Consider the following 16239-nt stretch of genomic DNA (forward strand, 5'->3'; position numbering starts at 1 on the left):
GTTAATTGATGAACAATTAATCAGCCCTATTGCACTAATACCTCCATTTCACTGTCAGTGCTGTGTGTGTATATATACTTACTTATATAGGTTTTACAGTATAATGTGTTGAATCTCTATATAGTCTATAATCTATAGAACAACAACATCTGCCGCGATGAATTACTGGAAGTTGGGGTAAGCGTTGTTGAACATGAGCACTGGTGCTGTGAGGTTGTGGGATGGCTCAAACAGATGTCCTTTAACCCGCTGCGAGCAGCTGGGAGCTCCACCAAACCCCCTCCCACACATACTTTAAGATCCACTACGAGAGGACAGCCAGCCAGATGAATAGATGGACACTTCATCCTTTATCGAAAGTAACGTAAGAGAGAGAGTCACTTAAAGCTATGATGCTCTACGCGCTGAGTCTCTCAGATTCGGTTAATAAATCCGATACAGATGCAGGTTGTGTACTTTGGCTGGAAAGGTTGGAATTTAATCTGTGAATAATAGGCCACTGCTGAGTCTATGGCCATGGTTCACTTATTAAAAAAGCACCTTCACATTATGAATTTACCTCTTGCATGACCTGTCCCCATTGCATGACAGATCTTGCTTTGTGCTTTCATGACATTTAACATCACAAACATTTTATCTTGGAAGAGGATGAACTAGGTCCAAGCAAGGCAAAAAAAAAGATCCGGTAAACCTTGTAATGCGCATACTGCTGGTGCTGAAATCTTTAAACGTGTTAAAGAACAGCAGGCCATCACACATAGAAATGCAGAAGTATGAGGAGCTTTGAGTTAAGTATTTATAAATGACATGGCTTGTTCACGGAAAAGCTTCTGCCTGTGTCTGAGCAGACATATTTAATCATTTTCCAAAAGCATAATTTCCCTTGTCCGCACTAAGAATGGGAAATAAAGATACGTTTGACTTAGCCAGTGCTATAAATGGGACTAATGGTAAAGCAAAAATGTATTCCGTCTGGAGTTATAAATGTTAGGTTCAAACAAAACCAAAAAATCCCTGCAAATTTTGCACCCAATCTCAGGGGCCTGAGGTTTTTCCAGAGCTGGGCGTTGTTTTTAAAAACTTGCAACCAATCTAACAGCTGCCTCAAGATTTCCAGTCTCATCATCACCCAATGTCCCAATGTCTTATTGTCTCTCCCCTCTTATCACAGTCTGGTGAGTGAGGGGTTGTTCCTCCCCAGGTTTGGCCTGATCTCCACCATGGCCAGGGATCTCTTTAGCCCCCCGTCCCCTCTTGGGGATTCTCTGCTTAACAGTCCACTGTGTGGAGACCTGATGGAGGATCTTCGCGACATCTCCCAGTCTATTGGAGACGACACTCTGGAATTTGATTTCCCGGTGTACCAGAGCACCGGCTCGGGGTCTGAGAGCTCCATTGCACTGGGTGAGTAGTCAAGTGGCCTCGTGGGTGGAAGAAAGGCGCTGGATACGTGATCAGTCATGTTAAAAAGTTACAACACTGACCTTTTGAGCCTTTGGCCCCATTGTGCCTTAAGAGACCGCATGTCTGATGACAGAAGATTAGATACAATTCCTTTCTCTCTGTGTCCCCTTCATGATGTCGTCTCCAAATTCCTGAGCAGCACTTGAAAAAAACAGACACTCCTGTGATTTTATGGAGACAAAGTAAAAAAAGCCTCATTACTAATTACCTAATATTCTTAAGTGGCCTGTTTGACAGTAATCCTCATCCAACAAATTAATTCACCCTGATCTATTCAACAGATTGTTTTCGCCATCAATGTGATGGTTAATTTGGTGGTTAAGAGTCCAATATCACTATTGTTCTGATTGGTTTTAAATCCCCATTATAATGCCGTATGCTACACTAGTTTAGGAGTTTGTTTCCATTTGATGTGACTGGTTGTTCAGTATGTTTTCTTGGTATTACAGACGTTTGTAACATAAATAAAATACATGTATTTGTATAGCTGCTGTTGTTGTACAAAAATAATCAAGGTAGACAAATCATGCCAGCCTGTACAAACTCATTTTGTCTCCCTACTCTACATCAGACCTTTCAAACAAGACTGTGTTGATTATGTTAGCTCTAATATAGAAAAGCTGGTATCTTTAAGGAAATAGTTTGGCATTTTGGTGAATACTCTTATTTGCTTTCTTGCCAAGTGTTTGATGAGAAGTTTAACGCCACTTCTATATTTGTATGCTACGATACGTATGAAGCTAACCCGACAGCCAACAGCCGGTTAGCTTAAAGACTTGAGAAGCTATCCTGACAATGAACACCTAAATCTAAAGCTCATTAATTAACATGTTATGTCTGTTAAATCCGCACAAAACAATTAGCAAAAAACATTAGCTTCTGTTAAGCTAAGCTAACTGGCTGCTGGCTGTTGCTTTGTTGTGAGTCCTCCTGAGTTAGAGGGAGTGTGTGGTATCAATCTTCTCATCTAACTCTTGGTAAGAAAGTGATTAAGCGCGTTTCCCCAGAACTATTGTCAAACTATGCCTGAACGTGTTGTCGGTTTGCGACCGATGGACTTTTGTTTCCTTCTCTATTTCATAAATATTTGTATCGTAACTTATATTTTCAAGACTAGGTGTAACATTTCTCCTAAATGTGTCTGTATCGATCTGTTTGAATTTGTTCAAAGGTTAGCCCAGTGAAATCACTCGCTGTTGTCTCCTTTCTGCTGCAGACACCTTGACCCCAGCCTCCAGTCCCTCGTCGGGGGTGTGTGCGGCAGCCCCGAGTCCAGAGGAGAGCTCCGGCCTCCTCAACCTGGAGTGCCGGGTTTGCTCGGACAAGGCCTCAGGCTTCCACTACGGGGTGCACGCCTGTGAGGGCTGCAAGGTGAGAGATGTGGGACTAAAACGGGCACAGTACGTTTTGCATGCATCAAAGCGAGGAAGGACATAAAGGTCATCCAAAGATATGTATGTCAACATAAAGACCGATACAATCGGACTGATGATAACGTGTGCTGCAAAGGCAAATGTTGAGTGTGCATTTGTGTGGTGACAACACCACACACATACACACACTCACGTGTACACGTGCACATACATGCCTGCAAAGACGCGCACACACACACACACACCCAAAACAAGCTCGGCATGTGGAGCCGCCTGACCTGGAGGCCAGTGGAAAGTTTCTGAGACGCGCAGCCAGGTCATGTGAGGTGGGGGACATTGTGGCCTTGCTTAACTTGCCACCTCTCCGCTGCTCGGCACCGAGCCCGACTAAGTGACGTTAATACACACCAGCTCTGGTACACGCATGGGGCTGTCGCTGGCTCGGGCCCCTGCTGTGTTAAGTACTAAATAATTACCTTCTTCCAGAGTTATCTTTGTGATTAGATAAGATACATTTGGTTTGCATACATGCATCTAAAAGTTGCTTTAATCATAATAAAGGTATCGTTCAGGCCTGAAACAGTTCAGCTCCACAGGGCCGACTGGACTTGAGACTTTAGGGAGTACATCAATGTCAGACTGGGACGGGAGTAGTTTGACACACTGTTCCTAAAATGCTCTGACTGATGATATTGGGCCGTCATGGAAAAAGCTGGCTGGTCATATGAGGCAGTCACAGTACACGCTCTGCATATATCACTTTCAACACCTCGCTTTAAGAGAGGAGTGCTCAACCATAGGAATGTGACTGGAATGTGCGGTCATGCTATGGTGCGAGGGATTACATCTGAAGTGATGGCGGTAGATCATTTGTATGGGACCTCTAGAGGACGGTCAGAGAAAGCTTTCAGTGATGGGAAGGCTAATCACAACACCTCTACCTGCCTAATAGATGGAGGTTTTAACTAGTGTGCCACAAAGACGCCTGAATTAAAGCTTTTCTCTCTGTTTCACGAAAAGACATTTGCCCTAATGAAAACATTGCACAAAACATCTCTTTGATTACGTCTTCAGTTACTCACAGCTACATATCAAAGCATACTGGTTGTGTCAACGTCTGTACACCCGTACACAGACAGGCAAAGACATGCACGCTGCACACATCTGTTTTCTCGGTTGTTTTGTAATGTATTTTTGATGACTATCACATGCCTGGACTTTCACATTTCTTCCCTCTGTTTCCATGATGAATACATCCAGCTCTCCTCTCAAAACTAGATTTTTTTTTTCTGGTTTAAAATACCACAAAAAAGTGATGTGAGACACATAATAACCCTCAATAACCATATGTCTTCAACATAAAGGCAGACGAGGCCTTCTGGAAGATGATGGCTGGTGTATTGCGTAACCATGTGGCTCCAGATATTTTTGCCAGAATATCCATATTACCTTCTTGATGGAGAGGGATGAGGAATGTTCTGACTGAAATCTCAGTAAAGCACAGAGGTGTGTGCGTGTGCGTGTGCGTGTGCGTGTGCGTGTGCGCGTGTGTGTGTGTGTGTGTGAGCGTGGGTCAAAGGATCATATGTTTCGGCACATGTCAGTTTTACATCTGTTGGCCCACTGCCCTGTATCCCAGTGCAAGATGCCTTGTCCTTTTAGAAAGGTAAGAATTTACTATACATCCTGAAGCATATCGCTCTTTAAATATAGATGTCATTCTATAATACAGTCCAACCCAAAATGTGATGTAATAACACCAGTCCTACCAGGGTTTAAAATGTAAAGTGCAAGTATTGTAGTATAAGGTGTTGCAGATGTAGGTGTGTAAACAGCTTTTGTACTTCTCAAAATAAGAGTTCAAGAAAGTTTTAAAAAAAGACCACGTCTCCTAAATAGTAATAACTACACATGCAAGCAGGTTTTGAATGGACCAATCATCCCATGCAAATCAGAACTGAAGGCTCACTGCACCAAAGCAATCTGGATGCCGAGAGCATTAAACATGTGGTCTAACGCGCATGCATGCTCAGGCAGGCTCCAATAATAACTTGTGGTGTACACTGAATGAATAAAGTCTCCTTGCACTGTAAAGTAGAAAACCAGTTATTCTCCAATGTGTTGTTTAAAGGGGCTAAATTCCAAATTCAGAGCATATCTATGATTAGAGGGGCTTGCCTCCACACGGCCCCAACAGGGTGTCTTCAACAGTGCTGCCAGAATAAGAGGTTTTACTGAGCGCAGCGCTTTCATGACAACTGCTATAGTAATGCTCTGATTTTAAATTTTTTATTGTTTAGCATGAAGGCAAAAGGGAGTGTGCTGATCGTAGAGGAATCCGGAGTAACACATGGGTGTGTTTGTGGGCCTTTTGTCAACTCAAATCAGATCATATAATCTTCAAATGACAGCGTGTGTCGTTCTGTCTCCACTAGGGTTTCTTCAGGAGGACCATCAGGCTGAAGCTGGAGTATGATAAGTGTGAACGCAACTGCAAAATCCAAAAGAAGAACCGCAACAAGTGCCAGTACTGCCGATTCCACAAGTGCCTCTCTGTGGGCATGTCCCACAATGGTAAACCTGCAACATAGTTTCCAGCATCTCTGTGTAATGTTTGCTAAACCGTCTCAAGTGATAATTACAGTATAGTTGTCCAGCAGAGGATAATGGTACTTGTACTGTAACAGTAGTACAAGAAGAGAAGGGTCATGAAGTCAGTGAGCGTGCTCTCTAACATTAGTTACACAGCATTATCTTGCCCTGGGTCACACCAGACCATTGGGTATACATATTTGAGCAAGAGTGTGTTTTTTCATTTATTCTGAATTTAACTTTTAATTAATTTGTCAGAGAGATAGAAAAAAGTGTTACATTATCTTTCAAAAAAGCCTTGCTTTAAAGTGTATATTAGCTCAATTGATGATATCCGATGCAAGAACTTGCAAGTATGTGTCATGAATGCAGTTCCATAAAACTCTGCTCACCACGTCCTCAGTCAACACCACGGTATGTGTTCTCAACAACAGGATGTGTCCTAATGTGGTTTGGCTCCAAATCAACTTTACATTGACGGGGTTTTTATTGAACAACGTCCTGCTCCTGCCGGAGCCTGCTTGACACTGACAAAGCACAGGCCCATGTAGCTGCACATCTGGCCCGTCAACTGCACTGACTGCTGAAGGGTCATTGGGTTTGTTGCAATGGCCTCCCACCGCAGACAGAACATTCAGAAACCTGAGAGGAGGACGACATGTTGTCCTCAGAAGAGAGGAAAGGGAACATAACACACCAGATATGTTGGGGGCGAATAGTTGTGTGTATGTGTGTGTGAGAGCAGACATTCATGTTTGCTGTCGGAGGATATGTCGGATGTCTCGGTGTGTAGGCTCAGTGTAAAATAGCACCGCTACTATTTGAAAAGTTTCCTAGCTGTTGCTAATGATGAATTTTTCTGCGCACCAGCCATCCGGTTTGGTCGGATGCCTCAGGCGGAGAAGCTGAAGCTAAAGGCAGAATGCAAGATGGTGGAGAAAGAGGTGGCAAGCCCCATGCTGACCGACCACAAGACTCTGGTCGGGCAGATCCACGACGCCTACATGAAGAACTTCAACATGAACAAGGCGAAAGCTCGGCTCATACTCACCGGAAAGACCACCAAGCCGGTAAGTAAATACAAAATAAAAAAGTTATTCATTTTGTATCTCTTCTAGATGAAGAATAACCTCGCCTATCGAAATTTTCTTCTGTCTTTCCCCCCGCAGCCTTTCATCATTCACGACATGGAGACGTTCCAGCTGGCAGAGAGTACGTTAGCGACCCAGGTGGTAAACAGTGACTGTCCGGAGCCCGAGAGTGGCCTTCAAGCTGGGGCGGTGGTTCTGGCCACCGGGTGTGGGGAACTCCAGCAGAGGGAGGCTGAAGCCAGGCTCTTCCACTGCTGCCAGAGCACCTCGGTGGAGACGGTCACAGAGCTGACGGAGTTCGCCAAGGCGGTGCCGGGTTTCCAAAACCTGGATCTGAATGACCAGGTGGGTTTAGTGGTGCTGCATCTGTCTGCCAAGATTCCATGTGATAAGTGGAGTAAAACAATGGTTTACTTAATTTGAACCAAAGAGGTTTGTGTTTTTATGTGGAAAAAGTAGTTGGACACAAAAACACTGTTGGTTGGAGGCACATCTGAGTCATGCTGTGGCCTTCTTACCTGCATGTTTAGGTGACTCTCTTGAAGTATGGCGTTTATGAAGCCCTCTTCACCCTCCTGGCCTCCTGCATGAACAAAGACGGCCTCCTGGTGGCCCGTGGAGGAGGCTTCATCACCAGAGAGTTCCTCAAGAGCCACCGGCGGCCATTTAGCGACATGATGGAGCCCAAATTCCAGTTTGCCACACGATTCAACTCCCTGGAGCTGGACGACAGTGACCTGGCCCTTTTTGTGGCTGCCATTATCTGCTGTGGAGGTAACTGATAATAATTTTAAAAGTGCACACAGGGTGCAAATTTGCAAAAGTAAATAGGAATCCCTCACTCGCGTTTCTCTGATCCCTTCCCTGCAGATCGCCCAGGCCTGGTGGATGTACCTCTGGTGGAGCAGCTGCAGGAAAGCATTGTTCAGGCACTCCGGCTCCATCTGCTGGCCAACCATCCGGACAACAACTTCCTCTTCCCCAGACTGCTGCAGAAACTGGCCGACCTCCGGGAGCTGGTCACAGAGCATGCGCAGTTGGTGCAGGAAATCAAGACTACAGAGGACACGTCGCTGCACCCGCTCCTGCAAGAGATATACAGGGACATGTACTGAGTAGAGGGCACAGGGTCATGAACGGGGACATGTATTTGAATATTTATGTACACCACTCGAAACTGGGTGTTCATACATATTTACTGATACTATCATGCACATCACTGTACTGTAAGTAGCATATTGTGCAGCTCCTGAAGATGCACACTGCTGTGATCTGCAGTGGAAAGGCAGCTTTTGTAGGTGGCGTGGCCGCTTCGATGAAAGGGGACACCGTGGGGAACAAACTTTTAGATTTTACGCCATAGATGTGTAGAGATATTTTTTTTAATGCATTGATTTGAGAGCACCCAATTGCTACGGATTGGGTCCTGGATGCTGGCTTTTACTTTTACAGACTGATCAAATGCTAAATAGGACTTTGCAAGTTTGCATAACATTTCAAATAGGTCTACACATATTAAAGATACCTGGACATGGCTGCTGCAGTCATGCATGCACTGATGCTAAATATTAATCTTGAACAGAAGTTGCATTGTGGTAAAAGATGCAGACAAATTATACCATTTTAATCCTTTAGGCAACTGAAATGTTGGTTGTGCAATAGGCAACTCAGTACCAAGATAATCATATTATTTTGGATAATTAGTGCATGTGATGTGTTAAATCAACTCGATTGGATGAGATCCAGCTTTGTCATGTCCTTTCATTGTGTACTAGGATCTTATTGAAATCAGCCACGTAGTGGTTGAAGAAACACCTGCATCAGTATTCACCATGTGCCATAATGTTTCAATGCTGGAGCTCGTATTTCCTCTACGCTGACCACACCTCATACATTCACCCCGCAACAAAACAGATGTCTGTTTAATGTTGGATCAGGGAATGTTCTCACATCATGAATCATGAACAAGAATGCTTTTTCAGCCTGCAATGAACTAAAACAACCCTTATTTCTACTGACAGCAGCCATCGTTTGAGAATATTGTAATTTCATGTGTGATATATTTATTTGAATCCTTAACCTACTGCTAAAAGCCAACATGACAGCACACCTTACCTAGAGGGTTTCTTGTACCCATCCTGCCGTTAAGACTCATTATTGGCCAGTGAATATTTTGACCACGAACACAATAATATGTTAAACCGGTTTATATGCTATTTTGTAAATATGAAAACAATGTGGAGTCCAGAGTGAAAGCGTCTGCTGACAGTAAAACAGGCCTCAAGAAGAGGAGCTGGTTGCCTCATTTGCTGTTACACTTCACCTCCCGATGTAGAAACACTGTTTCTTGTCAGAATGAAACTGTTTATATTTTGTATCATGTAGTGTACAATAAAAAATACATTTGCCGTTTCAATAAAATATATTATTTTATTTGGTAGTTTGAAATATATGGGTATATATATTTAACTTGTTTTTGTAATATCCTGGCTTATTTACCTGCCTAATGATATCTGTTCAAATACATTAGCTGCACATATTCTGAGAGGTCATAGCAGGAAAAGCACAGCTGGAACTAATAATGTTAATGACCGCTTTGTTCCATTTACGTGTCCTAGTAAGCCTGTAATGTGTTAATTACACCTGTGCGTTTTGCTTTTATGGCACCCTGAGGTCAGCTGTAAAAGACGTTATCTAAAGATTAGATTTTTACTATGAAAACAATGCATGTTATCAAATCCGGCTGGTTCACTGCACTTTGATATTATCAACCCACGTTCGTTTGACGCATCCCAATACTGTGATAAACTGAAATTGTATTTATATGCAGTGCTTTACCTGAACTCTGTCGTAGCACGTTGCAGCCCCGGTCCATTAGGTGGCGCTAAAACGTTATGAAGAAACATGGCTAGACCCGACACCGAAACCAGGAAGTGACCTCTCTCCGCTCCTCGGCGTTGAAAGATGGAGCAAACTACAAGCGAGTACCGTCAAAAAACATTTACATGCCAGTCGTGTGATTTAAGCAGCCCTTTTACTTACTACGGCCAGAAACCACCAAACACCAGAGCCATTGTGTGAGTGCACTTTTAGCCACTCGCTCCTCGTCGTGCTCTGGAGCTAGCTGTGCTAAAGCTAACGCTGTTAGCTCGTTGACACGTCACAACGACGCTACACACACATTAACGCAGCTATTTCCCCCCCGTTACATTTGTAGCAAGTTCTCACTTTAAACGCACGTGTGTTTGTTTCTTTGTGACACATTTCCATGTCTGCCTGTCTCGTCCAAAAACAGGTTGCTCGAGGAGTGTTTCGTGACCCAGGATCCATTCAGTCCGAACAAGGAGAAGTTCCTTGTTTTGGGCTCTACCTGCAGCCTGTGCAGCAGGTGTGTTTGTGTCGGATCGGTAAGTTGTCTTCAAATTGAATCTGTTTTTGCATTCAGGTTATCAAATGATGTCCTCATCCAGAGAGACAAAGTGAAAACTCAGGAGCCGGCTCATCAGTTAGAGCTGCATGTTAATTTTTCAGCTTTGAAACCTCAAACTGAGCTCCTGTGTCTGTTTCCCACGTGCCGGTCACTGGCTATAAAATATGTATCTGTGGTTTAGATGTTTCCTCAAATGACTTTGCAATCATGTGACATTTACATGTACTGGATGAACTTCATGACCGATGTCCTTGAAATCAGTTGATCCAGCTTCTGAGAAAGATAGTCTTTCCGGGCAGTAAATGTGACGAAACATCCATTGCTTATGTGGAAATGGAACATTGATGCTCGACTCTGATGTCTCTTCTCTCAGGACTGCAGCCTTTTCTACACCAAGAGGTTCTGCATGCAGTGTGTGAACAAGCACTTGCAACAGTTCCCACCTCAGATCCAGTCTGAGCTGTCCAAGAAGAAGCAGAGCTCCAAGTCTGCCGCCTCGTGACATCGGACAAGAAGAGGTCCGAAGGCTTTGTGGTAGAGAGCTCATGTCAGGAGGCAGATTTGTGCCCTTTTGTGGTTGTTGTTTTCCTGCATAAGACCTCATTTTAGGGTCTCTTTGTCCTTCAATAGCCTTGACATTAGAACTGAATGTTTTTACAAAGTAAATACTCAGAGCGTGCTCATTAGTTAGAACTGAATGTGCATTTCAGCTTTGAAACCCAACGTGAACTCCTGGGAGAGCTTACTATTGCAGATGCATTCACTCAGTTATCTCGGATTCCTATGCAGCTCCGGGAAGTACAGAAAATGTGTTTGATAACTGAAGTGTTTGCAAGAACACTAATTACAATATGAAGTCAATAATTGTTCGGATGCAAACTGGAAACCCCACCAGAGGGAAGTGGTGGTGAATTTCAAGGTGTATTTTTTATTCTTTTAAAGCTGCACCATTCTTTGTTCCCCTTTTTTAAAATTCTAAGCATGTGTGCGTACACGCACCATTACAAACGGTGATGCACACAAACCACCTCTGTGGCACCACTGGCAAAGACTGACGGTGATGACGGGAGGCTTTCTGCTAGAGAGCTGATGCCAGGAGGCAGATTTGTACCTTTACTGTTTTCTTGCGTAAGACCTAATTTGAGTGTCTCATTGTCCTTCAATAGCAATGTATTTACAAAGTTAAAACTCAGGAGCCGGCTCATCAGTTAGAGCTGCATCTGCATTTCAGCTTTGAAACCCAAACTGAGCTCCTGTGACTGTTTGCCACTTGCAGGTCACTGGCAATAAAATATGCATCTGTGGTTTAGATGTTTTCCTCAGATGATTTTGCAATCATGTGACATTGTATATGTGCTCGGTGAACTTCATGTGACTAAACATCCATTGCTTCTGTGCAAACCGAGCATTGATGCTGGACTCTGATGTCTTTTCGCTCATGACTGCAGCCTTATCTACACCATGAGGTTCTGCATGCAGTGTGTGATCAAGCACTTGCAACAGTTCCCACCTCAGATCCAGTCTTAGCCGGCCAAGAAGAAGCATAACTCCAAGTCTGCCGCCTCGTGACGTTGGACCTCAAGAGGTCCATAACCAGCACTCTTCATCATACCCATACTGAACTAAACTGCAAAGACAGCATATGAAAAAAAAGAAAGAAAACATCCTGCAATATCTTTGCATTGCTTTTTATTTTGGTGACAAATGACCAGCACATTACTAGATCATGCTTTTGTCCAGTAAGATTAGGTTGCTGTTTTAGCCTTCAGGGTGTTATTTATGTGTTTCTAGAGAGTTTTATAGAAGCAGCAAATGAAAAAGGCTCCAAATTAAAACTCTGATTTCATGTACGTGCACAATTCCAGTAGCTCTAAATGTCCTGTTAAACCCCCAAAACTGTTAAAAATGATTGATAATATCTGGTCACGGATGTCTATGGTGTTCATTTGGACCCATTTGCTTGTTCAGCCCAATTCAGCAGCGGTCCTGAGCTCCCTACAAACTGTTTAACACTATTAAAGCTCAAGATAAGATGTGGAAGTAATAGCATTATCCAAGACCAGTTGCCGGGTAGATTAAAAACTGATTAATATCTCCACTGCTCTTGCAAAGTGAAAAATGAATAAGTCACCTACAATTTCTCTTTGATGAATAATGCCTGTTGTGCATTATTTGAACACCTATTTGATTTTATGAGACAATACATTTGTATTACTTTTCAGCGACATATGGAAACATTTACACAGGACCAATTATCTCTAAATACCTCTTTTTATGAGTGTATCCCTGGTATCCCTCTCATCTCTGCATCCATGGTCAGACGGTGCACTGCTAACTTCTGTGAAGTGACAGAATCTGCTCCAGTTGCATCATTCGCTGTGTTAAACAGTTGCTCCCCGTTTTTTCAAAATGCACACCGTACGAAAACCTGACCCAAACAAAGTGTTCTCTCGACCCCTTCTCTCGCTGGCCGTTTTAATCATTTGGATCAAAGTCAGTTTTGATCTCAGGGATGCCTCTGTGCAACACCGTGCACAGTTTGCAGCAGCATAAACACATTATGGATTAAGTGTGATCCCGGCGATAACATTGATATAACAGATGGCCTCGCTGTTTTCATCACGAGATGTTTGACGTTTCGAGGCCTAATTGAAACAGCATGGCCTTTAAGGCAGGCCCAGTGATTTTCTTTTACTGGCAAATGCTGAAGAGGAATGCAGAGCGGCATTCGCAGTTGAGTTTAAGTTGGGACATCGTGAACTCCTGGGCACAAGGAGAGCTTACTATTAATGAGTCCTTCACTCAGTTATCTCGGATTCCTATGCAGCTCTGGGATGTGCAGAAAATCTATTTGATAACTGAAGTGTTGGCAAGAACTCTAATTACAATCTGAAGTCAATAATTGTTAGGATGCAAACTAGAAACCCCAAGGTGTATTTTTGTTCTTTTCTTTTAAAGCTGCTCCACTCTTTGTTCCCCTTTTTAAATTCCTTAAATTCCAAGCACACACGAGCAATTACAAGCAGTGATGCACACAAACCACCTCTGTGGCACCACTGGCAAAGTCTGACAGCGATAGGCACCGTGCCAACGATGACGAGAGGCTTTCTGCCAGAGAGCTGATGTCATTGGATGCCAGGAGGCACATTTGTGCCTTTTTTTCTGTTGTAATTGTCCTGCATAAGACCTAATTTGAGTGTCTCATTGTCCTTCAATGGCCTTGAAAGTAACTGAATGCATTTACACTCCATTCATGTTGCTATTATGTGACACCAAATCGGATCACGCAGTGATATGTCAGCACTCACACGATCATTCGACGACTGATTCCTGTTACCAGCCTGGAGCAAGACCTCCCACTAAACTCCTGCAGTAAGATAAAGCTGTTTCCACTGTTGTGTTTTTGTCACTTAACAAAAAACAAACCAAAAAATATGCAAGACATTTTACTGTGCATGAACACAGAGATACTAATGACAGTTAATGAGATCCAATGATGTGTTTGACCTGTTGGTGTTCAGTTAATTTATAACCTAATGCCTGCTGTGATAAATCGAGTACTAATGGAAAGATAAACCCCTTTATAACCACAACCTCTGCTCCTTTTGTTCTTTAAGTATTTAACTAATCAACCCGATTAATTGGGTCATATTCATGTGTAGAGGTAATCTAATCCAGCTCTGTGTTCTTGCCCCTGCTTGATTTGAAGAGATCTCAATGGGCGGTCCTTATGCGCAGACCAATGAATCGCCTTCTCTGTTTAAATAGTCCTTGATGTTAACTTTTCTTCTTCACTCATTGCTCCCCTCTAACGCCATGTTGGCTGTTATGACTTGACTTGTTGTTTTCATCAGCGTTACTACGGACTTGACAGGAGTGGCACTCTTAAACGCCTCTGCGCCCTTGGAGACGCTTTATTCCCATTTTTGTTTTGCGCAGGACGTGTTTTGGATGATACGCGCGGAGTATGCACGCACCATCCCCGTGACTTTGCATTTTAAAGGAATACTACGTGGAAATAGAAAATTGAAAGGGGGTCGCTTGTTGTCTGTGCATCACACCCCCCCGCCCTCCCCCTTGTCATATATGTGCAACAAAATGTCAGAAGTTCGCCTTTCCAACGCGAGCCCGACGGTGGAGAGGGTGGAAGCGCGGCAGCCAGACGCCGCCAGACCGTCGGTGCGCAGGAACCTTTTCGGCCGACCCGACCCGGGGGAGATACGGAGCTATGCGGACACTTTGATACGGGAGGGCGTGCAGGGTTTTACGGAGACGTATAACTTCGACCCCGTCGCCGAAAGACCGCTCTCTCCGCGCAATTACGAGTGGCAAGAGGACCGCGACGCACCGGAGTTTTACGTCAGACCGCCTCACGGGAGACGGCGGCCCCGGAGAGGGGAAGCCGGCGGGGAGACGAGTGGAGGGCAGGCGGCTCAACCAAACCGCGACGCTTCGAGGAAAAGGGGTTCTGGAGGTAATTCTTTTTGTGTGTGTGTGTGTGTGTGTGTGTGTGTGTGTGTGCCTCGACTCAGTGAGGCTGCGACGCAATGTGTGTGGCGCTGCGGCGCGATGCAGAGGCGCGAAGCAGCAGTCGTGTCCGGGGTTCAACCGCGGCGACGACCGCTGGATCACCGAAATAAAAGTGTGCAGGAGCAAGACGCGGTGTGGGGGTTTCGTTACTGACGATACAGTCAATTAATTTCGTTATTACTGAGGGTACCAATGTAACGGGACCAAAGTCGCGCTTAGTAATTACATTGTAGTTTTTTTAACTATTCTTTTTTCTTTTTTTACTCGGGCTGTTCACGGTCGTATACTTTCTCCAGTCTGCCGAGAATATCAGGTGCTTTTTAAAGGGGACGTGCACATAAACAGCCTGATAACTTTTCGATTTGCTTTCTTTTCTTCTTCTGTCTGCCAGGATCCTGCTCCAGCGAGTCTCAGAGTAAAAGGTCGCATGCCAACGATGATGATGATGATGAAGACCACGGTGCAGGAAGTCAGGCGGTAAAAGCCGCGGAGGAGAGTCCCAGCAGGCCGGAGAAGGGCCACAGTGAAAAACAGTGCTAGGTTAGAAACCACTATCTCCACTACTCCACTGTTATCAAGTCATTTGAATGGATAATGATACGTATGTTTCCAATGCGTTGTTTTGGACACCACGCTGTCTTGCGCACAGCATGCGTCATCAGCCCTTCAAATTCGTATTTTGTTGTTGTTTGTTTTTACCTTCCACAGCCCTTCATGCTATGACTGTTCAGCCTCTGTGTGTGTGTTTGTGTCTGCGTGAGGTGGATCAAGCATGAGCAACTGCTTTTTCAATTGCACCATTCAACAGCCTGTTTCCTCTTCATGTCCCACAGAGCGGGGAGACCTGTTGCTGGTGGAATACTGTAGCCGTTCTCATCATCTGACAGATGGGAGAGAACATATAAAAGCAGTCTTTTCCTTTTTAGAAGGGAGGAGGAGGAGAGGCTGCAAAAGCACTGAATATGTACACTATCAAGTTTTGGCACTCATTTTAATTAAATTGCCTCAGAAGCAGCAGACAATGTAGCAGTGTGCAAATGGATTTTTGCTCATTTTTTTTGTATCTACTACCTATGTTTCAGATGTAGCACATAAACAAAAGCATATTATGCTTTTCATACTTTTGTTAAATGTATTTGATAAGTGTGTGAATTTGACTCGGGAAGTTGCAGTGCAATTTCCAGCAGAGAAATATTATTTTGTTAAAGTGGTCATAATGTATCATTCATTCAGGTAATTGATGTAAGTTAAAAATGCAGATTTCAGAAGTCAGGGTTGTGTGGAAACAAAATGTCTTCACTTTTTCTATGGCTTTATTGTCCCAGTGTTATATATCTTGTTTTTGAAGGCTCAGATGGCCACACTGTAAGTTGAGGCTCCATCTAACTGGGAACAGCCATGACAGATAAAGTTTACATGCACATCCCCCCTCCCAATTTGTATTTGATAATTTTATTATTTTTTAGTAAAGAAAAAAAGAAGCTTTTTTTGTTGTTTTTTTAACCAAAGTTTTTGCCTTATGTTCGGGGGTTAGGGGAGGGAGGTGGGTGGGTGGCAAAACTGCTGAGCAATATCCAACCAAATTTTAACAGTATTTGCTAATAATCCTAAGAATTAGCTTTTATTTTTAAATTAGGTAAATTCATATTTTTGTGGCTTTTCAGTCACATAATCCGCCCCATTTAATAAATGGTGTAGCCCAGGTTAACATAGATTAAAAAAAAATATGTTGAAATCACAGGGTTACTTATGCAAATAT

The 16239-nt window shown here is 43.7% G+C and overlaps 3 protein-coding genes across 3 annotated transcripts; all 3 read left to right on the plus strand.

The window, feature by feature from the left end:
• The first annotated feature begins 1184 nt into the window (after positions 1 to 1184).
• On the plus strand, positions 1185 to 8939 carry LOC306752411 (peroxisome proliferator-activated receptor alpha-like). The gene is made up of 7 exons (XM_079236164.1): positions 1185 to 1404; positions 2681 to 2835; positions 5273 to 5411; positions 6300 to 6499; positions 6599 to 6865; positions 7051 to 7294; positions 7391 to 8939. Exons 1-7 carry the CDS (start codon positions 1221 to 1223, stop codon positions 7633 to 7635), a joined length of 1434 nt encoding a protein of 477 aa, XP_079092290.1. The 5' UTR covers positions 1185 to 1220; the 3' UTR covers positions 7636 to 8939.
• Positions 8940 to 9484: 545 nt separating this feature from the next.
• cdpf1 (cysteine rich DPF motif domain containing 1) lies at positions 9485 to 11290 on the plus strand (the record flags this gene model as incomplete). The annotated part of the gene is made up of 3 exons (XM_079236199.1): positions 9485 to 9597; positions 9816 to 9927; positions 10324 to 11290. 3 exons carry the CDS (start codon positions 9485 to 9487, stop codon positions 10450 to 10452), a joined length of 354 nt encoding a protein of 117 aa, XP_079092325.1. The 3' UTR covers positions 10453 to 11290.
• Positions 11291 to 13879: 2589 nt separating this feature from the next.
• On the plus strand, positions 13880 to 16004 carry cdkn1ba (cyclin dependent kinase inhibitor 1Ba). The gene is made up of 3 exons (XM_079236328.1): positions 13880 to 14424; positions 14872 to 15020; positions 15314 to 16004. The coding sequence occupies exons 1-2, from the start codon at positions 13902 to 13904 to the stop codon at positions 15018 to 15020; spliced, it is 672 nt and encodes a 223-aa protein (XP_079092454.1). The 5' UTR covers positions 13880 to 13901; the 3' UTR covers positions 15314 to 16004.
• Positions 16005 to 16239: the final 235 nt, after the last annotated feature.

The sequence above is a fragment of the Taurulus bubalis genome (genome assembly GCF_910589615.1).
Source record: "Taurulus bubalis genome assembly, chromosome: 20".
NCBI lineage: Eukaryota > Metazoa > Chordata > Actinopteri > Perciformes > Cottidae > Taurulus > Taurulus bubalis.

What these genes read in the sequence shown, in the direction of transcription:
- LOC306752411 (XM_079236164.1), top strand. Translation starts at nt 1,221, where the DNA reads ATGGCCAGGGATCTCTTTAGCCCCCCGTCCCCTCTTGGGGATTCTCTG. An exon ending in TGAGAGCTCCATTGCACTGG is followed by an intron (nt 1,405 to 2,680) that starts GTGAGTAGTCAA and finishes TTTCTGCTGCAG; the next exon opens with ACACCTTGACCCCAGCCTCC. An exon ending in TGCCATTATCTGCTGTGGAG is followed by an intron (nt 7,295 to 7,390) that starts GTAACTGATAAT and finishes CCTTCCCTGCAG; the next exon opens with ATCGCCCAGGCCTGGTGGAT.
- cdkn1ba (XM_079236328.1), top strand. Translation starts at nt 13,902, where the DNA reads ATGATACGCGCGGAGTATGCACGCACCATCCCCGTGACTTTGCATTTT. An exon ending in GAGGAAAAGGGGTTCTGGAG is followed by an intron (nt 14,425 to 14,871) that starts GTAATTCTTTTT and finishes TCTGTCTGCCAG; the next exon opens with GATCCTGCTCCAGCGAGTCT.